The sequence below is a fragment of the Pipistrellus kuhlii genome, unplaced genomic scaffold (assembly GCF_014108245.1).
Source record: "Pipistrellus kuhlii isolate mPipKuh1 unplaced genomic scaffold, mPipKuh1.p scaffold_m20_p_16, whole genome shotgun sequence".
In the NCBI taxonomy this organism is placed as follows: Eukaryota; Metazoa; Chordata; class Mammalia; order Chiroptera; family Vespertilionidae; genus Pipistrellus; species Pipistrellus kuhlii.
In genome coordinates, this window is record NW_023425471.1 from 28,321,019 (window position 1) to 28,343,772 (window position 22,754).

A 22,754-nucleotide genomic window follows, 5' to 3' on the forward strand; every position below is an offset into this window, starting at 1 on the left:
ATGATTTGTCTTGGTGTGGTCCTCTTTGGATTCCTTTTATTTGGAGTTCTGTGTGCTTCCTGGACTTGTAAGTCCAATTCTTTCACCAGGTGGGGGAAGTTTTTTGTCACTATTTCTTTCAGTATGTTTTCGATATCTTGCTCTCTCTGATCTTCTGGAACCCCCATAATTCTGATGTTGGATCGTTTGAAGTTGTCCCAGAGGTTTCTTACATCATCTTCAATTTTCTAGATTCTCTTGCCTTCTAGCTTCTGCAGAGGAGTGTCTTCTGGCTCTTTATGTTCCAAATCTTTGACTTGATTCTTGTGATCTTCCATTCTGTTTTTAGGACTCTGTATAATATTTTTTATTTCAGACAATGTATTCTTTATTTCTTGTTGATCCCTTTTCATATCCTCATAGGTCTCATTTATTTTATCGGCCCTTTCTAGGAAACTCTTGAAAAACCTTATAAGTGTGGTTTTGAACTCTATATCCAGTCGCTTTTTGTCCTCCATTTCTTTTGTTTGTGATCTATTTGGTTTAGGCATTTTCGCAGGCAGCTTTCCTGATGGGGCGGGGTTTCAGGGTGGAGCCTACAGCCTTGGCTTCCGTCAGCCCCCGCCCTATGTGACTCCTGAGACTCAGGGTCCTTCAGTACTTGTTGCAAGCGCCTCTGTGAGAAAGGTGCCCTCGATTTTCGCCTACTGCCAAACTGTCTATGCTTTCCCCCAATGAGTCCAGTATTGGGGTTCAGTTCAGTTGGTAGTGGAATTGGAGGTGGTGTTCAGAGCAGTCTGGAGCCCCTGTCTCCTTCCCGTCAGGGCAATCCCGCGGCACAGCTGGCCGGCCCTTCTCTGCGCGCAGTGTGCGCACCACCGGGACCTCCTTTCACTGCTTCCCCGGAGTCCCGCCTTACAGCCCGGCTCCCTATGGATGAGCCTGGGTCCCCGGGGTCTGGCCTAGAATTGGGGTTCTGAGCAGTTGGAGCTGGGCCCAGCACAGTCGGAGCTTTTCTCTCCTTCCCGCTTGGGACCGCCAGCCAGGCACTCGGCCTCCCGCCTCTCCGGCTCTGTCCTCTCCGCGCGCCGCGTGTCTCCGTACCTTGGACTTTTACAGCTCCTCCGCGCTTCCTTCTGGTTTTCTCCTTGCTTCTTGTTGTAGAATTTCCAGTCAGTCAACATTTCTGTAGTTCTGGGTAATGTCCATTTTATATTTTAGTTGTATTTTATTGAAATTGTTGTGTGCAGCTGCGGCTAGTTGCCTACCCGAGCAGCCATCTTGGATTCTCTATCTTTCAATTATTTTATGTGATGTATCATGTTTATTGATTTGCGGATATTGTACCATCCTTGCATTCCTGGAATAAATCCTACTTGGTCATGGTATATGATCTTTGTGATGTTCTGCTGGAGCCGATTTGCTAGAATTTTGTTGAGGATTTTGGCATCTATGTTCATGAGGGATATTGGCCTGTAATTCTCTTTCATTGAGTTGTCTTTATCTGGTTTTGGTATTAGGGTGACGCTGGCTTCATAGAAGGAGTTTGGAAGTGTTCCTTCCTCTTGAATTTTTAGGAATAGTCTGAGGAGGATAGGTTTTAGTTCTTCCTTGAATGTTTGGTAAAACTCTCCTGTGAAGCCATCTGGCCCTGGGCTTTTGTTTACTGGAAGCTTTTTGATGACTGTTTCAATTTCTTTAGTCACTGGTCTATTGAGATTTTTAGATTCTTCCTAATTGAGTTTTGGAAGTTTGTATTTTTCTAGGAATATGTCCATTTCCTCCAGGTTGTTCAGTTTGTTGGAATAGAGTTGTTCGTACTATTTAGTAACAATCTGTTGTATTTCGGTGGGGACTGTTGTTATTTCACTCTTTCATTTCTGATTTTGTTTATTTGAGTCCTCTCTCTTTGTTTCTTGGTTAGCCTGGCTAGAGGTTCATCTATCTTGTTTATCCTTTCAAAGAACCAGCTATAGGTTTTGTTGATCTTATGTGTTGTTTCTTTGGTCTCTATTTCGTTTATCTGTGCTCTGATTTTTGTTATTTCCTTCCTTCTGCTTACACTGGGCTTTTCTTGTTGCTCTTTTTCTAAAGCTTTGAGTTGTAGAGTTAGATAATTTGTTACCATTTTTTCATGTTTTTTGCAATAGGCTTGTAGGGATATGAACTTCCCTCTCAAAGCTGCTTTTGCTGTGTCCCACAGATTTTGTATTGTTGTGTTTTCATTGTCATTTGTTTCCAGGATGTTTTTAATTTCTTCCTTGATTTCTCTGGTAACTCAGTCTTTGTTTAATAACATGCTGTTTAATCTCCATGTGTTTGATTTCTTAGGTTTATTTTTATTGTAGTTAATTTCCAGTTTTATGCCATATGATCTGAGAAGATGCTAAATGATTTCTATCTTCTTGAACTTGAAGAGACTTTGCCTATGTCCCAAAATGTGGTCTATCTTTGAGAATGTCCCATGTGCACTTGAGAAGAATGTGTATTCTGTGGCTTTGGGGTGAAATATTCTGAAGATGTCAATTAATTCCATCTGGTCTAATGAGTCATTTATTATAGGATTGATATTTCTTTGCTGATTTTCTGTTTATATGATTTGTCCAAGGGTGACAGTGGGGTATTAAAATCTCCTACTATGATTGTATTGCTATTAATCTCTCCCTTAATGTCCTCCAGCAGTTTTGTGTTTTTTTTTTTTAATGTATTTGGGTGCTCCCATATTGGGTGCATACATATTAACCAGGGTTATTTCTTCTTGTTTGATTACTCCCTTTAGTATTATGAAGTGGCCTTCATTATCTCTTGTTATGTCCTTCACTCTGAGATCTAATTTGTCAGATATAAGTATTGCTACCCCAGCTTTTTTTTTTTCATTTCTATTCTCCTGGAAAACCTTTTTCCATCCCTTCACCCTCAGTCTGAGTGCGTCTTTTTTTCTTAAGTGGGTTTCTTGTAGACAACTGATATATGGGTCTTGTTTTCTTATCCAATCTGTTACCCTATATCTTTTGATTGGAGCATTTAAACCATTTACATTTACAGTTATTATTTATAGGTATTTATTTGATGACATTTTTATTCTATACCCCTGTGTTCCTTCTTTGCTTCCTATTTCTTTATTTTTATTGTACAGTAGACCCTTTAGCATTTATTGCATTGCTGGTTTGGTGGAAATAAATTCCTTTAGTCTTTTTTGTTGTTGTCTGTGAAGCTCCTGATTACACCTTCAATTTTGATTGATAGCGTTGCTGGGTACAGTATTTTTGGATTCAGACCCTTCCTTTGCATGACTTTGTATATTTCATCCCATTCCCTTCTGGCCTGATGAGTTTCTATTGAGAAATCAGTTGCTAGTCTGATGGGGGTTCCTTTATATATAACTTTCTGTCTCTCTCTGACTGCTTTTAAGATTCTTACTTTGTCATTGGTGTTTGCCAATTTAATTATAATATGCCTTGGCCTCAGTCTTCTCTGATTCCTTTTGCTTGGGACTCTGAGAGCATCTTGGATTTGTGTGGGTTTTTTCTTCTCTATGTCAGGAAAGTTCTCTGTCATTATTTCTTTAAATACTTTTTCCATTTCTTCCTCAGTTTCCTTTCCTTCTGGAATTCCTATTATTCTAATATTATTTTGTTTTGCATTTTCCCAAAGTTTCCTTAAGCTCTCCTCCTGCTTTTTAATTTTTTTTTCCAGAAGCTGCTCTAATTGGGTATTTTTTTTCCATTTTGTCTTCTAGCTCACTGATGCGGTCCTCTGCTTCTTCTAGTCTACTCTTGATGCTTTCTATTGAGTTCTTCATAATATCGATGTCATTTTTCATTTCTTCTTGGTTCATCTTCATTTCCTCTTGGTTCTTCTTCAATTCCTCTTGGTTCTTCTTCATTTACTCTTGTTTCTTATTCATATCATCAAATTTCTCTTCCATTCTTTTTAGCCATCCTATGATCATTACTCTGAATTCTTGCTCTGGTAGGTTACTTGCCTCTAACTCGTTTACTTCCTTTTCTGGTGATGCCTGCTTTTCTTTCATGTGTGGGCTATTTCTTTGTCTCCCCATGGTCTCTCTTTTCAGGATGTCTGGTTATGTGGTGTTCCTTCTCCTACGCTGATTTAAAGGCACAAAATACAACACTACCAGGTTCAACACAAAAGGCACTTAACAGGGATATATTTACAATATTAATAACCTCTGATAAAGGTGACCACTAGAAAAAGGCAAATTATGGCATAGGAGAGAAGGAAGAAAGGTAAAAATAAAATAGAAAATAAAAAAATCAAAAAGAGAGATATATTAAGAGATAGAAAAAGAAGACAAAAAAGTAATGACGAAATGACATTGGAAAACAGGGGGGAAAAGGAAAAGAGAGAGAGAGAGAAAGAGAGAGAGAGAGAGCGAGAGAGAGAGAGAGAGAAAGAGAGAGAGAGAAGAAGAAGAAGAAGAAGAAGAAGAAGAAGAAGAAGAAGAAGCAGACTAAGAGAGAAAGGGGGAAAAAACTATATATATGTGGAGAAAATTCCCATAGAACAACCACTAATCCCAGCCAATGCCAGCAACAATACTTGGAGATTAATACAAACTATCAATACAATATCCACTATTATTAAGTAAGGCTATGGTGTATAGAAGTAAAATACAAACAAAAACAAAGGATTTTTTAAAAATGCAAAACAACAATAACAGCACAAGAATAAGCGTAACAATTTTACTAAAAAGCATAAAAATTCACTATAATCAACATTCACGCAAACAATGACAAAAGGATAGAGAGAACAGGTTTTTTGTTTTGTTTTGTTTAGTTTTGTTTTTAACTAGTTAATATAGTGAAGAGAGTGGTATTTATACATTTGGATCAGGGGTTGGAAATTAGATCTATAGGTATGGTGGGAGCTTTAGCAGGGGGTATACAGAAAAAATAGAGGAAAAACTGAAGCTGGAAAGGGATAGGATAAACAGGAGACAATAAGGGTAAAGATTAGTAAGAGAATGATGGTGTAAAAGTCGAGTTGAGATAGGGTTGAGCCGAAACCAGTTTGGCTCAGTGGTAGAGTGTCAGTCTGCGGACTGAAAGGTCTCCTGTTCAATTCCGGTCAAGGGCATGTACGTTGGCTGTGGGCACATCTTCTGTAGGGAATGTGCAGGAGGCAGCTGGTCGATGTTTCTCTCTCATCGATGTTTCTGGCTCTCTATCTCTCTCACTTCCTCTCTGTAAAAAATCAATAAAATATTAAAAAAAAGAGAGAGAGAGAAAGATAAGGTTGAACGATGCTGTAGTAGAGATTAAAATAGAATGAAGACTAATCCCAATGTAAAATAAAGAGAAAATAAAATAGTACTGGAGAGAGAAAAAAAGAAGAAAATGGGAACAAAAAATGCAAAATAGCAGTAGTAATAGTGATGATTGAGAATGAAAGATGTAATAATTGAAAAGATAAAATCAAGTAAGGAAAAAAGAAATAAATTTGTTTCTTAAGTAAAAGAAGTAAAAAATGAAAATTAAATAAAAGATGTAAAAAATGGAAATAAAATAAAGAATAGTAAAATTAGCATAAAATTGTCCAGTAGTGGTCATTCACTTCCTCTGTTATTGTATTTGGCACTCCTGATTCTCGGACCAGACAGTCTTGCAGTTCCCAGCGTTCCACTGCACCTCAATTATTTGTGTCCATTTATTTTTGATTAGTTAAAAGTTAAAAAAAAAAAAAAAAAAAAAAAGGTGCAGTTTGTAATTCAGCCCCTACGTGGCAGTGTTTCTGGTTTGACCTCCCAATCTTTTTGGTTGCTCTGGCCTTCTTTCTCTATGGCTCTAGCTGGCAGAGTGCCTACTGGCTCCCAGACTATCTCTTCTGGCTCCGATCCCTTGTTTCCAGGAAGGCAATTTCTCCTTGCAATTTCCCCGGATATGCCCAACTGGGCAGTCTTTCCCTAGTATTCAGAAGCAAAGGGGTGAAGGGGATCAGGCACCAAGGTGTCCAGATGTTCCGCCCTTGGCGGGACAGCCCCAATAATTAACAATCTGTCCCGTGTCCCTTGGCGTTTTTAAAAAGTCTCGCTTCTGGGGAAGATTATGCCAAACCCAGCACTGGGTGTCTCTGGGCAGGATTCTCGCTGCAGCCTTCTTTGGGCGCAGTTCGGCGCGGGCGGCCGCTTGGGCGCTCCGCAGCTACAGTGGAGGCAGGGCCTCTCGGGACCTCCATGGCTACAGTCGCTGCTGGTGCAGCAGGGACCCAGAACCCTCACACTATCCCCACAAACTCTGACCTGTCCGTGGGTGATTGAAGAACTCCCTTGAATCCACGTGTTTGCGCCGATTGGGGCATCACAGCTGCTCGATGGTCTCCTCTGCTGTGGGTTTTCCAGGCCTCAGAGAAGATCCTCCTTTCCTGGTAAGATGGTGCAGCCTTTCCTCAGAGCCCATAGCTCCAGGAGAGGTCACCACCGCGGCAGTGCTGCCTGCTTGGTCAGGAAATCCTGTCCAGCGGACCCTTCCTTACCTTCCTTTAGAGTTCCGCTGCCCCTTAGCTGCCAATCAATATTACCTGAGCGACTCAGATGCTGCTTTTATCTGTTCTGGGGCCAGGGTCAGAACAAGTCCATCTGTCCGATCGCCATCTTGTCCCTCCTCCCTCTAATCTCCGAATTGAATCTTTTTTAAGGCTTTTGATATTTTACTAACTTTTATCCCCAAAAGGGCAATTATCATTTACCTTTTTTATAAGTGAGAGAGAGGGGTAAGAGCTATCTGAACTTTCTCATCATCATCATCATCATCATCATCATTCCTCACCCAAGGATATGTTTTAATTGAAGGGAGAGACAGAGAGAGACAGAGACAGAGAGAGAAAGAGAGAGAGAAGCATCAGTGTGAGAGAGAAACATTATTCATTCAGTTGCCTTCCTACACACCCCAAAAGGAGATCAAACCCATAATCTAGGTATGTCCCCTGACTGGGAATCAAACTAGCAACCTTTTGGTGCATGGGATGACGTGCCACCCACCTAAGCCATCTGACCAGGGATGAACTGATTATTTTAATTTGTAAAAACCTTGCTAATATGACAGGCAAAAATTTATCTAGCTATTTTTTGTACTTCCTTGATTACTAATAGTTTCAAATTTTTAAAATAAAATTTCTGCTCATTTCTTGTCATTACACATGTCCATATAAGGAATTACAGTCTTAGTGTAGCCTTTTAATTACAGTTGACCTTAAGTACTATTTGATATTAGTTTCAGGTGTACAGAATAATGATTAGACGTTTCGATAAATTTATTATGTAATCCCCCAATACATCAAGTACCTACCTGGCACCATACATAGTTATTAAATACTAGAAGCCCAGTGCATGAAAATTCATTCACTGGAGGGGGGAGGGGTCCTTCAGCCCAGCCTGCCCCCTCTCACAGTCCAGGAACCCTCAGGGGTGGGAGGCAATCTGGTGATTAGGGGAAGATGGCCCTGGTTACCTGAGCCTTGGGTGGCCCTGGGCAGCTGAGGGGCTGAAAGGACTGGGGGACTCCAGAGGCAGGCACCTGCCACCCTGGTGGGGCTGAGGGGTACCACCATCTTGTGGCTGTGAGCAACACCATTTTTGAGGACATGACAGTAAATTCGCATATTTCCTCCTTATTGGCTGTGGGCACCACCATCTTTGAGGGCATGGCAGTCAATTAGATAGGATTATTGGTTATATTTCCTATGCTCTACTTACCATTCTCAGGACTATTTTGTAACTACCAATTTGTATTTCTTAATCCCTTCACGGTTTTTACTCAGTCCCCCAACCCCTTCCCATCTTAATCCCTTCTCTTTTTTCATTCAGTCCCCCAACCCTTTCCCTTGCAACCAATAGTCTGTTCTCTGTATCTATGAGTATATTACAGTTTTGTTTATTTTTTTCTTCATATTCTTCATATAAGTGCAATCATATGGTATTTGTTTTTCTCTGTCTGACCATCCATCTTGTCACAAATGGTAAGATTTCATTTTTTATGGCTAAGTAATATTCCACTGTATATCTGTACCACAGCTTCTTTATTTAATCATCTATTGATGGGCACCTAGGTTGCTTCCATAGCTTGCTTATTTTAAATAATGCTGCAATGAACATAGTGGTTCACATATCTTTTAAAATTATCTTTTCAGATTTCTTGTATAAATGTATAAAAGTATAATTGCTAAGTCATAAGATAGTTCTAATTTTTATTTCATGAGGAATTTCCATACTGTGTGTGTGTGTAGACATACATAACACATATACATCCACATGTTGATGTATACATATAGAAAGGAAAAAGTGTTAAACAATCAGAACCGTTCAAAGATGAAACAGGCTATGATGGCAGGTAGTGAATCTCCTAACTCTTGATATTTTTAAGCAGAGATAGGAATATCAGAGCAGATAAATATATGTTTTATAGGTGATGGGTATTCCATATAAGTTTTAAATGCCCTTTTATTTCTTAGGTCTAATGAGGTTGGGAAAGATTAGGGAAGTTTAAATTTCTCCTGTTCGTATAACAAGGTGTGGCAGAACTAGGAACCAAACTCTAGTGTCTTGACTCCTACCCAGATTCTTTTAAATATTCAAAATTCCATGTTCCTATTGTTCCTGCTGCTGCTCCAAAATGCTTTTGCAGTTCATTATATTTACCCCACTGTTTGGAGCTGATCATCTTTACTCTACCCAATGTGACTAATGGGTCCCATGTTTTCCCTGCAGGCTCATCCCACTCTGGCTTGGTGGCCAAGCCCTTTGAGAAAGTAACATATCGCTGGACAGTACCCCCCCACGCAGGCCCCACTGCTCAGGATCCTGCCTGCCTCACTTGGATGTACTTTTCTGCTGTGGATCCTATAAGAGATACAAATTCTGGTCTGGTAGGCCCCCTGCTGGTATGCAAGGCTGGTGCCTTGAGTGCAGATAGCAAACAGGTATTGCCAGTGTTTCTGACTTGAAAATCTGCTGGCAGGAGGATGAGGCTGGGTGGCTGAACAGAAATTAAACATGGAACTGGGTTCTATAGGAGAGAAAATAGAAAAAAAAATATCCAAGCTATTGAATCAGACATTAATATTTGGTGACTTCATGCTCTCTTTCATGTTATTTTTTCACTCATAAACACGCATCATTCTTAGTCTTTGACCATAATTTATTTTTTAGTCTCAGTAGCCCCTAATCTTTACTTGTCTTCTTTTATATCCAGCCCTCCATTTCTAGCTATGTGATCTTGGATAAGTTACTTAACCTTTCTTCACTTCAATTTCCTCATCTATAGTAAAGGGTTAGCAATGAAAGAAGGTAGCTTGGGTTTCTGTAAGAATTAATTAAAATAGTCCATCTAAAGCACTTAACACAGTGTCTAATACATAATAAACCTTTAGTAAATGTAAGCATTAATAGTAATAATTGATGACATATTACTAATTATTACAATTATTTTTATTATTTTCTACCTCCCACCCCCAGTTTCCTTCCCTGATCTCCTAGCCACCTTTTCCCATTCTTCCCCAGGAGACTCTAGATTCTCTTCTATCACACTTTGTATCTTTTATCCATAATCTATATCTTGTGCTCTTTCCTGCTCCCTTTCCTACAATCCTTTCCTTCAGTTTTGTCACTTTATTCTGACCTCCTTCACCTATCTATGATTTGAAGTTACCTGAGAAAAGTTGTCTAACAACAACTGTAGTTCTAGGGAAACAATATGATTTTGGCTGTGTGTCTGGAAAAGAAAATAGGAAAGAATCAGAGATTATTGGGTCTGGAGCATCATAGTCTATAACTGTTGTCATTTCTCCCTCTCTTCTCTCCCACTGGGCCTACAGAAAGGAGTGGATAAAGAATTCTTTCTTCTTTTTACTGTGCTGGATGAAAACAAGAGCTGGTACAGCGATTCCAATCAAGCAGCTGCTATGTTGGATTCCCGACTTCTCTCACAGGATGTCATAGGTTTCCAAGACTCCAATCGGATGCATGGTATGGGGAGTGAGTGCTTTTATCTTGAGCTACAACTGAGAGGTTATAAGTAAAATCTATAACTTAATTATGACACCTCCCTGAAAATACTGATTCCACTGGTCAGCTATGCCCAAGGGATGAGCTAGATTGAGGGACTAAACTTGACAACAGATCTTCTACTGAACACCTTCTTGTGCTGTTTCCTACGTTAAACAGTATCAGGAGCACTGGATAAAGGTATGGTGAAATTAGGATTGCACACAAGGAATCCACTATAGGCTGAAAAGAGTAAGCTGGGATGACACCTTTCCAGGCTTATTTTCTCTTGGTTATCACCCACTACCCTTGTCCCACAGCAGGGAAATTTTTCTCTATGTGGACATAACCTTGTGATTTTCTAACTTCATGTTTTTGCAATGCTTTGCCATACACTTAAAATCTCCCTCCTTACATCTTTGTCTTTCTCCTGGGGAATTTTTTTCTTATTCTTTAAGGCCCTACTCGAAATGTAATGCCTCCATATAACATTTTTAATCACCCAAGCCCAAGATTATAACACCCTCTTCTGGACTACTACTATTGCATTTTATTAGACTGTTTTAATAAGAAGTTTCATACACTCCCGAATATTTTAATTGTTATCTTGCTTTTGACTTCTGCTAAAGTGTGAGTACTTTTGTCATTAAATATATTTCATAAAGTATTTATTATACAATGGCTACATATACTTGTGTAATTGATTTATTTATTTAATTTTTTATTGTTGACACTATTGCAGATGTCCTCCTCCTTCCCCCACTTTTCCCACCTCCACCCAGCTCCCATACCTACTCCCTTAGCCACATTATTGTATGTATCTTTAATGAATCCCATCAACTTTCCTTATCAGTCACCCCACATCCTTTCCCACTGACATTTGTCAGTCTGTTCCATGTATCCATGTGTCTGTTTCTATTTTCTTCATCGGTTTATTTTGTTCATTAAATTTCATATAATAGTGAGATCATATGATATTTGTATTTTTTGAACTGGCTTGTTTCACTTAGCATAATAATCTCCAGGTCAATTCAGGCTGTCCCAAAATGGTGAGTATTTATTTGCTGCGTATCTCTGTATCCTCTACACCAATACACAGTAAATGTTTACAAACCAGTAAATAATCAATTAATGACTAGGTGGGAAGGTGAGTGATTGAATGGAAAGACATGGTCCCAGTTTGTAAGAAGCTCCCAACATTTTGTAATGAGATGAGACTAATAACACTCATTAATCAATTATAGAACAATCCAAGACATGTTATAATCCAATGCTAAATTGTGTGAAACAGATTTTAAGTGACACAGAGTTCAAAGGAGGAGAATATTAGTGAGGAACAATCCAATTAAAATATTTCTGAAAGAAAGGAGTACTTGAGCTAGTTCCAGTGAATATGGGGACATTGGAAAGGGTTGGCTTCAAGTAAGCCTCCTTGTATTTTTTCAGAGGAGTGTAGAGAGTGCAAGAGAGTCAAGAACAAGTGTATTGTCTTTTGGCTCCATTTCTTGGTTCTCATTACTGGTTAGTTATCAGCTGGAAAAAATAAGACAGTCCTGAAAACAAAGTTGATTTTAGTTTGAACTTATGGAGCACCTGATTAGTATTATAGTGATCAATCATGTGCTTAGGCAGCCACAAAGATGCAGAAAAAATAATATGTTTCCGCTTAGCTCACTCTAGTGTTGGAGCTAGATCTATTAATATAAGCAAATAACTGGATTCTGTGGTAAGTAATATGGCAGAATTTTGTGGGGATAGTTTCATGGAAACCAGAGATAGAGTAATAATTCTGCTTCACTGGGAAGGTGACATTTGAGATGGAGCATGGTGGGTGGATGAGTAGCAGTTTGCTGTAGAGAAAGACCAGAGGGAAAGTATATTACAGGCAGAGGTGACAGCATATAAATTCAACAAGTGTATTATAAGCTCCTACCATGTTTAATGCTTTGGACATGAAGAGGCAAATGGAATAATGGGGGGATAGACTGCGGGTAGGGATATCAGGAAGGAGGCTTTTGTAGAAGTTCAGGCCAGAGGTGGCAGTAAATATGAAGAGGATGAGACAGTTTGAAAACTGAGTATGGAACTGCACAACTTTACAGAAGAATGGAGAATGAGGAAAAGATGGAGGGCGAACAATCAAAGAGGTTGTAAGAGAATGTGGTGCTACTAAAGGCAAGAGAGAACAGTTTCAGGAGTGTGAGAGTAGGAGAGGTTGGTACTTTGGTGTATATGTGAAAAGTTGTTTTGCAAGGATGTGAAATATGGTAGAGGAGAGGCAATAGGTGAGGCTAGAAAGGCTGCTTGGGTCCTCATCTTAAAGGGGCAGATCTTAATAAGTAGAATGAAAGTGGCTTAGGGAAGAAGGTAGAGGAGTTGAGGATGACTCAGAAGTTTTAAGTTATGGAAGACCATAGTACAGAGCTGATGCCATGCTGCTGGCCAGTGCTTGAGCAATCTGGTTTCATCTCCCCATCCTGTCTTGTGTTTCTGTTTTCCAGCCATTAATGGGTTTCTATTCTCTAACCTGCCCAGACTGGACATGTGCAAGGGTGACACAGTGGCCTGGCATCTGCTTGGCCTGGGCACAGAGACTGATGTGCATGGGGTCATGTTCCAGGGCAACACTGTGGAGCTTCATGGCATGAGAAAGGGTGCAGCCATGCTCTTTCCTCACACCTTTGCCATGGCCATCATGCAGCCCGACAACCCTGGTAAGTGCCTTAGCATCTAGTCCTAGGTTCAAAGGCTTTGTTGGGCAAGAGGCTGAGGGGTAAAGGGTGGGGGGGGGCGGCTGATGAAGAGAAAAAAAGTCATGTGGAGGGTACTTGGGAAATTTTCAACACACATTTGTCTTCTCCTTCAATGTGCATTCCATGTTGTGGTTATTTGAATTTTTGTCTCAGCTAAAGGCAAATTAGAGCAAAAAGCCGAGGAAGTTCTTTATGGAACAACAGGAGAGAAGTAAGGATGCTGCCAAGGTACAGCACAATTTTTATATCGGTAGAGGGTGGATTTGTCCATGTAGCCCCTTGGACACATAGAGATTCTATAGATATGGTCCTTGCTTTTGGGGAGTGTGAGAGGTCCATGAAATGTACAAATAAGCACTTTCCACCTCTGATAATTTGTGAGGATTCCTGCAAACTCCAGTGGTAGTGAGGTATGTGTGTGAAGGAGGTGGGGTGGGGGGGAGGTGCTGTAACAGTTTTAGCCCAAGAATTGGAACACAGGAACTTCTAGTCCAGGCTCTTTCAGAAATTTGCTGTTTAAATTTGGTCTAATCACTCCCTCTCTCTGAAACTGGATTCCTTATTTTCATTCTCTATCTGTCCCTCTCCCTCCCTCCTTCCCTTTTCTTTTCCCCTTTTCTCCCTGACTTCTTTTTCTTCATCTCCCTCTCCTTCTCTCTGTCTTTCTTTCATTAAGAAACTAGAGGCCTGGTGCACAAAATGCATGCATGGGGGGGGGGGGTAGTGTCCCTAAGCCCAGCCTGCACCCTCTTCAATCTGGGACCCCTGGGGGTATGTCTGATTGCTGGTTTAGGCCCAATCCCTCTCACAATCTGGGACTACTGGCTCCTAACCACTCATCTACCTGCCTGCCTGATAGGCCCTAACCACTCTGCCTGCCAGCCTGATTGCCCGCTAACCACTCCCATGCTGGCATGATTGACACCTAACTGCTCACCTGCTGGCCCATCGCCCCCAACTACTCTCCCCTGCAGGCCTGGTCACCCCCAACTGTCCTCCCCTTCAGACCTGGTTGCCCCCATCTGCCCTTCTCTGCCAGCCATCTTATGACAATGTAGCAGTGGCCATCTTGTAATGATGTAGGGTGGCCATCTTGTGGCAGCCATCTTGTGACAACCTGGGGGCAGCCATCTTGTGCTGACATGGGATGGCCATCTTGTGATGATCTGCAGGCAGCCATCTTGTGATGACATGGGGGCAGCCATCTTGTGATGCAAGGGTGTGAGGGTCAATTTGCATATTGCCTCATTATTATATAGGATTTGACTAGAATGTTTCTTCTGGTTCCATATATGTCTAATAGTTCATATACAGCAGCAATTTCCAGGATGCATACTTTTTCTAGGCAGTAGATGGCAATAGTGTTTGTAACGAAAATCTGTCAATTCCATTCATTTACCATTAAACTTTAATTTAGTTCTGTGAATTCCATTCATATTTGGAAAATAAATCTGTAAGCAAAACAAGTATCCTTGACAATTTAGTAATTTCATCCTGGCACTGGTTTTAACAAGCATTTGATATAAAACTGGTCTCCAAGAAGTCTGGATCCTCATTTTTGTCCATCTATCTAAGATACTTTTTTGGCCCAGGAGAACTGTTAGCAAATTAGAAACAATAGTTAATAGAACTGATAGAAACAACAGAAACAAGTGCTTTTAGTGAGGACTAAAGTGGGGAACTTCTGAATAAGGAACACTTTTTTCTCTATCCTTGGTTCCAAAGCCAGATGCTAGGCTTAATTTCCTTCCTGCAAAATTAGTCAGGCTCTCTAGTCATGTCTATGTGCTGCCCCAGGACTTATGCTTACCTTGGACAAATTAAATTATTTTTGTGCCACACTGAGGCCCAAGGATGATGGAATTATATGGCTCAAAAACATTCTGATCTATTATGGGATAGAGAAGATGTGAATGGATTTATAAGAGTAAAGGCTTTAAAAGTTACTCTTTTACAAGATTCCTGAGTTTCCTTACCAGCAAAAAAACAAAATTCATCTTTGCATTTTCCAGACCTTTCAAACTTTTTAATATTTTTTAAAATATATTTTTATTGATTTTTTACAGAGAGGAAGGGAGAGGGGTAGAGATTTAGAAACATTGATGAGAGAGAAACATCGATCAGCTGCCTCCTGCACACCTCCTACTTGGGATGTGCATGCACCAAGATACATGCCCTTGATTGGAATGGAACCTGGGACCTAGTCCACAGACCAACGCTCTATCCACTGAGCCAAACCAGTTAGGGCCAAACTTTTTATTCTTTCTGAAGAGTTCTTAAGTCATAGAATGTTGGAAATTATAGAGCTCCTTTGAGATAATCTCAATCCACTTATCTTACTAACTAGTGACCTATTGCAGAAATATTCCTGCAAGACTTCCAGCTGGCTTCCCTCCCGTCACCGCCACCTCTCCCGCCACCCCCACCGCCAACCAGGGTCACCTCCACCACCACTGCTGCATGCTTGCCTGCTGCTGCCTCTGCCTCCACTGCCTCTCACCACAGCCGCCTCCTCGGCCGGCCATGTGCCTCACCCTGCCCCATCCTGCAAGTGCTAAAATGTGCTTTCTCTCCAACAGCTGCAGCGCCTTGCTTTCCACTTTCCCTCCCTCTTCCTTCTATGCTGTCTTCAGTCTTCACTCCTCCCTACCTCCTTGTATGCAAATTAACCACCATCTTTGTTGGGTTAATTTGCATACCTGCTCTGATTGGCTGCTGGTGGGCATGGCTTGTGGGTGTAGCAGAGTGATGGTTAATTTGTATATTAATCTATTATTAGATAGGATAGGAGGAAGAGACAGACACCTGAAAGAGGAAAATGCTTTGTTCAGGTTAGACATGTTGGTTCTATCTTTCTTCTCTTTCCTCTTGCCTATTTTCCATCAACTCCTATTAATTCCTCCTCCTAGATGAAATATTGAACCTGAAGTCTCCTTTATTCTGCCCCCTAGGGGCTTGATTTCTGATTAAAACTGAGAGAGATCACCGTCAGTAGCTCTCCACAGACAGGTCAAAAGCATCAAGGTAATGGAAAAGCTAGGACCAGAAACTGGCATGGGGATTCTAGAGAAAGGAGTAGTGATAGAGATTGGTAAATATACATATGTAATTGAGCAGTTTTAAAACATCACAAGGGGGGTTCACAATTATATTTAACAAAATAGAGAAACAAATATCCAGGGGGAAAAATAAGCAAAAACGTGTTTTATTAATTTTCAAATATGAGTGAAATCATATGGTACTTGTCTTTCTCTAATTGGCTTATTTTGCTTAGCATGATGTTCTAAAAAAAAAAATGTTTCAGTTGTGTGGGTCTGTTGGTAGTTTTGTATACTCATCTTGCTGTGCTTTAAATTTTAATAAGCCAATATTTTATTTAATAGAAATGACATGTTGTATTTAAAAATATCATACTACATAATATTTAGCAACTCTTCCAATAAACTACTGATAATAAAGCTTTAATATCCAGGAAATGTGGCAAATAAAAAGGGTAGAGTAATGTGTTTTCTCCTTTTTCCTCTGGTCTCTCATTTTTCTTTTTCCTCTTTTATCCGTTCTTTTTTTTTTATGCCTTTGTTCTTTTTACTCATCTATGCTTTCCCCCTTTCATTTTCTTTCATCCATTTTATCCCAGCTTGACATTTGTCTTTTCTTCTTTTTTCATTTTCTTTCTTTATTTTTAAATTTTTTTAAAATATATTTTTATTTATTTCAGAGAGAGGGGAAGGGAGAGGGACAGAGGGACAGAAAAATCAATGATGAGAGAGAATCATTGATCAGCTGCCTCATGCACATCCCCTACTAGGGATTGAAACCACAACCCGAGCATCTGCCCTGATCAGGCATGTGACCTCTCTGTGTATGGGTTGATGCTCAACCACTGAGCAACACCAGCCAAGATTTATTTTTATCTTTATTTCTTTCTCTTTCCCTTCCTCCTGTTTCCTTTTGTTTGTTTGTTTTTTCCTTTTTCTTCAATCTGTCTTTTCTTTTTCTTTGTCTTTTCATTTTTCTGCCTAACTTATTTAAATTTTCCTTTTTTATTACAATTGCATTTCCCCAAAACATGTATTGGTCTGGGTGCTAGAGATGTGAGAATGAATAAGGCAGCTAACAGTTAGTATAAAAGGGAGTTAGGTATGTAAGCAATATTCATAAGGCTATGATTATGGTATATGTCAAGAGCTATGGTAACACACAGGAAGCTATAACAAATTCTGTGTGACTTTTGAAATAAAGCTTTCCTGGGAAAGCAGACATTCAAACTGACCTTTTAAGAATGAGTAAAATGTCACCAGGCAAATAAAGGAAGTATGAATCATACAGGCAGCGGCTTAGAAACAGCATCTACCTGGAGAATATTGTATAGCCTGGTTTGATTCACTGTCTCTCTCTCTCTCTCTCTCTCTCTCTCTCTCTCTCTCTCTCTCTCTCTCTTTTTAAATATATTTTGATTTTTTTACAGAGAGGTAGGGAGAAGGATAGAGAGTTAGAAACATTGATGCAAAAGAAATATCAATCAACTGCCTCCTGCACACTCCCTGCTGGGTTTGTGCCCACAACCAAGGTACATGCCCTTGACCGGAATCAAACCTGAGACCCTTCAGTCCACAGACCAGTGCTCTATCCAGTGAGCCAAACCGGTTAGGGCTGATTCAATGTTTCTCAATTGAAGGAAGTATGCTAAAAGTTGTTTGGAATTGTATGGAGGTACTTTCCATTGTTACATAACAGGGAATATGGAAATGGTTATACTGTCATTTAGAGGGCAGGAGTCAGAGATAAGATAGCTTTAAGCAATGAAAAATAATCTCATGCAAAATTGTAACAGCTGCTCTGTTGAGGAATACCAAGAAGTAAGGTTTAAAGGGATACAGAACAAGAAGTTCTTACAAGAGGAGATGAGAACCCTGCTGATGGGTGGAAGCAATAGGGATGATAAGCAGAGGCAGCGTTAAGGGATGTTTGAGAGAGGTGACAGGATTTGCTGAGGTGCTGCACAGAAAGGATGTCTGAGGTTTCTAGCTTGTGCACTAGATGTAATATCATTAGCCAAGTGAACAAATACAGAAAAGTGTGAGCAGGGTAGTAAGATTTTGGTGGGAAATACTCACTAGGGGTATGCTGAGTTTTAAGTTTCTGGTGAAATTCAGGTGGTGTAGGTTTCACAGTAGGTAGTTGTGAGTAAAAATGTAAAGCTTAAAGGACAAGTCCAGGCTACAAAGAGCAATGTAGGTACTCTCATAGTTCAATTACACACATATTTAAAGTGATAAGAATGAAAACTTAAGACATAATATACATTTAAGAAGTAAGAGGAAAAGAGAAGCCAGGGTAAGGAGACATAAAATAATAGGTCAAAGGGGTAGGAGACTCAGAAACCAAGGCAGAAGGGTGTTATAAAAGAAGTGGCTTGGACAACAATGTTCATATGGAAAAAAAACCTCAGATGATGTGTTAGTCCAAGGTCACATGTGTCTTTCCCAAAATGCCTTCTATTTGCTCCCATCTCCTCCATTGATAATCAGAGTTTCTTCTCCACACCAACCCCTGAGGTATGACTTTTGGACAGTGTATACAGACACATTCTTTTGCAAAACATTTATTCACTCAACATATTTATTTCATACCATTCATGTGTTAAGTATAGGGCAGAGGTGTGAAAAATAGACATAATCTTTACTATGAGAGGATATCTGAAATAAACACATAAAATCCATGCATAAAATAATAAGACAATTTCTGCTAAGACCGGTTTGGCTCAATGAATAGAGCGTCGGCTTGGGGACTGAAGGGACCCGGGTTCGATTCCGGTCAAGGGCATGTACCTTGGTTGCGGGCATATCCCCGGTGGGGGGTGTGCAGGAGGCAGCTGATCGATGACTCTCTCTCATCGATGTTTCTAGCTCTCTATCTCTCTCCTTTCCTCTCTGTACAAAATCAATAAATATATATATATATTTTTTAAATAAAAAAATAATAAGACAATTTCATATCATGATCTATGTCATGAAGGAAATAAAATACAATAATATGATAATATGATTACCTTAGAGAGTATGTTCAGGGAAGACCTCTTTGAAAATGTAACACTTACCCTGAGACCTAAATTATGAGGAAATGGAGCTATATGAAGATATCTGAGCAGAACATTCCAGAGAGATCAGCAAATACAAATGCTCAAAAGTGGGGAAAAGCATGGCTTGTTAAAGGGTCAGAAAGAAGGCCCATATGTTTGGAATGTAGTGATCTAGGAGAAGACTGCTATGACATGAGGTCATAGAGATTGGCAAGAGATTTTACAAAGGGTTGTAGGGCCTTGTAGACTATTTTAAGGAGTTTGGATTATATTCTGAGTATGAATGGAACATTTAAAGCAAGGGAGCAATGTGCTCTGGATTACATTAGTTAAAGATGATACTGAATCCTATGTGGAGAATTATTAAAGAGGGAAGGAAAAGAAGCAGAGCAGACAATTGGGAGACTATTCATGTTTCAGGTGAGAGGTGATGGTGGCTTTGACTAGGGAAGTGAGATTGAACATGAAAAGATTATTGTGAAGAGCTGATAAGGTTTACTGATTGACTAGATGTGTAGATTTGGAAGTAAAGGAAATAGAAGAGTTGGGTGTATATATGGAAAGAAAAATAGTATTTTAAATAAACTAGTGGAAATAACTGTTTATGTGGAATCTAAAACAATAACGACAAAACGCACTTGCAGAAATAGAAACCAAAGGTATGGATGCCTGATGGCAGAGGATGGGTGAAAAAAATGAAAGGAAATATAGTCAATCCTATATAATAAAGAGATAATATGCTAATTAGATTGAACAGCCAAACGACCTTCTGGACAACCTTCTGGATGAAGCTGGGGCTGTAAGGGCTGGCTGAGGCTGAGAGGGACTTCAAGGGCCAGTTGAGGCAGCTGGGGATGTGAAGGCCAAGCCCTTTGCATGAATTTTGTGAATTGGGCCTCTAGTCTATATATATAAAAAAGCCTAAGTGACTGAACGGCTGAATAATAGTTTGACTGGTTGCTATGACATGCACTGACCACCAGGGGGCAGTCAGTCAACACAGGAGCTGCCCCCTGGTGATCAGTGCATTTCCACAAAGGGTGCACTGCTCAACTGACTGACAGGCGCCAGATGCTGGCGAGAGCAGACTGGTGGTGGTGGCAGGTGCAGCAGAGCTGGGATGAGCAGGAGCAGGGCCCAGCCCAGGCTCCTTTCTGGATGCCTGCCGCTTCGTGCACTACTACATCCCTTGGGAATGTTGGACTACTGGCTTTGGCCGGATCCCCGCAGGCCAGGCTGAGGGACCCCACCTGTTGGAGGGACCCCACTCACTCCACAGATACCCTTTGAGCCTGAGCACCACCCCAGATGTGGCTGGCCAGGGAGGTTGGCTCCAAGGTGTGTCCATCCCATCTCTTCCAGTCCTGCCCCACCTGCCACCTACTAATTAATTTCCTTTCAATGTGCACTGGGCCTCTCGTCCTATCTAATAAAAGAGTAATATGCAAATTGACTGTATCTCTGCTGCACCCATAAGCCACGCCCACCAGCAAATCAGGAGCGCGTAGTCACATTAACCCAACCAAGATGGCTGTGGCCATGGAGTGAGCAGGAGGCTTGGGTTTCCCCAAAAAAGAAGCCAGGTTTCCTGAACACCCTGGCTGGCCCTGGACTCCATTCAAGGCTACAAAGTTTGAATTATAGAAGATAAATCTCAACAAACATGGGGGCAGCCATGGAGCTGGAGAGAGCAGGAGGCTTGAGTTACCCCTGGAGATGGAGGAAGCCAAGCTTCTGCAGCCCTGGCCTGCCTTGGCCTCCCCTCAAGGATACAAAGTTTCAATTCTAGAAGATAAATAAATCCCAACAAAAATGGCTGCGGCCCTGGAGCGAGCTGAAGACTTGGCTCCACTTAAGGCTACAAAGTTTCAATTATAGAAGATAAATAAACCCCAGATACCAGGACCTCCACTTGGATCACCAGGGGGTGTGGCCAGCCTGCAAACCAACACAGGCCCCTTGCCCAGGCTGCCCCTCAGGAGAACCCCTACCGTGACCTGGGACACCCTTCAGGGCAAACCAGCTGGCTCCCACCCATACACCAGGCCTCTATCCTATCTAATAAAAGAGTAATATGAAGTTGATCATCCCTCCAACACACAAGATGGCTGCCCCCATGTGGACACAAGATGGCCAGCAGGGGAGGGAAGTTGGGAGGGACCAGGCCTGAAAGGGAGGGCAGTTGGGGGCAATCAAGCCTGGAGGGAAGGGCAATTTGGGGGAACCCAGGCCTGCAGGGGAGAGCAGTTGGGAGGGGATCAAGCTGCAGGGGAGGGCAGTTAGGGGTTACCAGGCCTGCATGTGAGCAGTTAGGCATCAACCAGGCTGGCAGGGGAATGGTTAGGGGGTGATCAAGCTGGCAGGCAGAAGCAGTTAGGGGCAAACAGGAAGGCAGGCAGGCGAGCAGTTGGGAGCCAGCAGTCCTGAATTGTGAGAGGGATGTCCCATATTGGAGAGGGTGCAAGCTGGGCTGAGGGACACCCCCCATGCACGTATTTCATGCACTGAGCCTCTAGTAATATTATAAATCTGTATGGTGATAGATTAATAGATATAATAGATTAATAGAATTATAAAGTAAAAAAAATGGCAAATCATTCTTATACACCTAAAACTAATATAATTAATATATTATATATAAACTACACTTAAAGAAAAAAATATAAAGCAGCACTCAGTGCTCAATCATGTGGTTTAGATGAAAAAAATGTCAGGAGTAGAAAGGCCAGTGATACCAAGGTCAACGTGGGCCAGAATAGCCATGGAGGGCTTCCTTGGAAGAGATGAACAATGAATTTAGTTTTAGAGAACGAATGAGCTCTCAGAGATATTTATTAGTAGTTTAAGAAGTAAATTCTAGAAAGGGAGTAACAACATAAGTGAAAATTCCAACGAAGTAACAAGATATGTGAGAGGGGAAGTCAGGGAAGATTTAGTTGGATTCCTGGTTGAATTTGGAATAAAATGGGAAGTAGGATTGGGTTTATAGTTTGAAGCCAGCTCATAGAGGCCTTTACAAGTCAAGAAGAAGAGTTTGTAGTGATAAGATAGGCAATGGGCAACAAGGAAATAATGAAAAAACATTATAAGAAAGTTAGCTTCTTTTTTTAAATATATTTTATTGATTTTTACAGAGAGGAAGAGAGAGGTATAGAGAGTTAGAAACATCGATGAGAGAGAATCATCGATCAGCTGCCTCCTGCACACCCCCTACTGGGGATGTGCCCGCAACCAAGGTACATGCCCCTGATCGGAATTGAACCCGGGACCTTTCAGTCCGCAGGCAGATGCTCTATCCACTGAGCCAAACCAGTTTCAGCAGAAAGTTAGCTTTTTCTGCTTAACATTCTGTGTCCTTGACATAGAAACCTGGAACTTGAAATCAGGTTTAGGCATCTCCACAACTTAGACACATAAGACTTACATCGGGGGGCAAGGGGGGACGCAATGGTAAGATATGTACACAGATAATAATTTAATTTTAAAAAAATTTAAAAAAAAGACTTACATCAAATATTTCATTGTAAATACCTAGGTAAGGCCATTTCAAATCGTTGGTGTAAATATCCTTGTGATTAAGAAGTTCTTTTTATTTTAATTATATTTATGGGTGTAAGTAACATGGTTAATTACATTACATAAGTTTCAGGTGTACTTATAATACATCTGCATACTCCATTGTGTGCTCATCACCCATAGTCTAGTCTCCCTCTGTCACCATGTATTTGACCCCCTTTACCCTCTTCATCTTATATCTCCTTTTCCCTCTAATAACCACCATAATGTTGTCTGTGCCTGTGAGAGTGTTAGTTGCTTTTTGTTTTTATATCTAACATATAATAAAATAGTTCTTGTCATTTCCATCTGATTTATTTCACTAAGCAAGAAGTTCATTTTTATATATCAATTCAAGCTCATCTTTATTTATTTGCTACTTTGT

The 22,754-nt window shown here is 40.7% G+C and overlaps 1 protein-coding gene across 6 annotated transcripts in view; it reads left to right on the forward strand.

Annotated features, from left to right (window-relative positions):
- HEPH (hephaestin) overlaps positions 1 to 22,754 on the forward strand; it is a 98,443-nt gene that overhangs the window by 42,114 nt on the left and 33,575 nt on the right. For all 6 annotated transcript variants that reach the window (XM_036439885.2, XM_036439886.2, XM_036439884.2 and 3 more), the window contains exons 10-12: positions 8,705 to 8,916; positions 9,811 to 9,961; positions 12,481 to 12,693. In XM_036439885.2, coding sequence (XP_036295778.1) covers positions 8,705 to 8,916; positions 9,811 to 9,961; positions 12,481 to 12,693 — 576 coding nt within the window. The remainder of the gene's footprint in view (positions 1 to 8,704; positions 8,917 to 9,810; positions 9,962 to 12,480; positions 12,694 to 22,754) is intronic.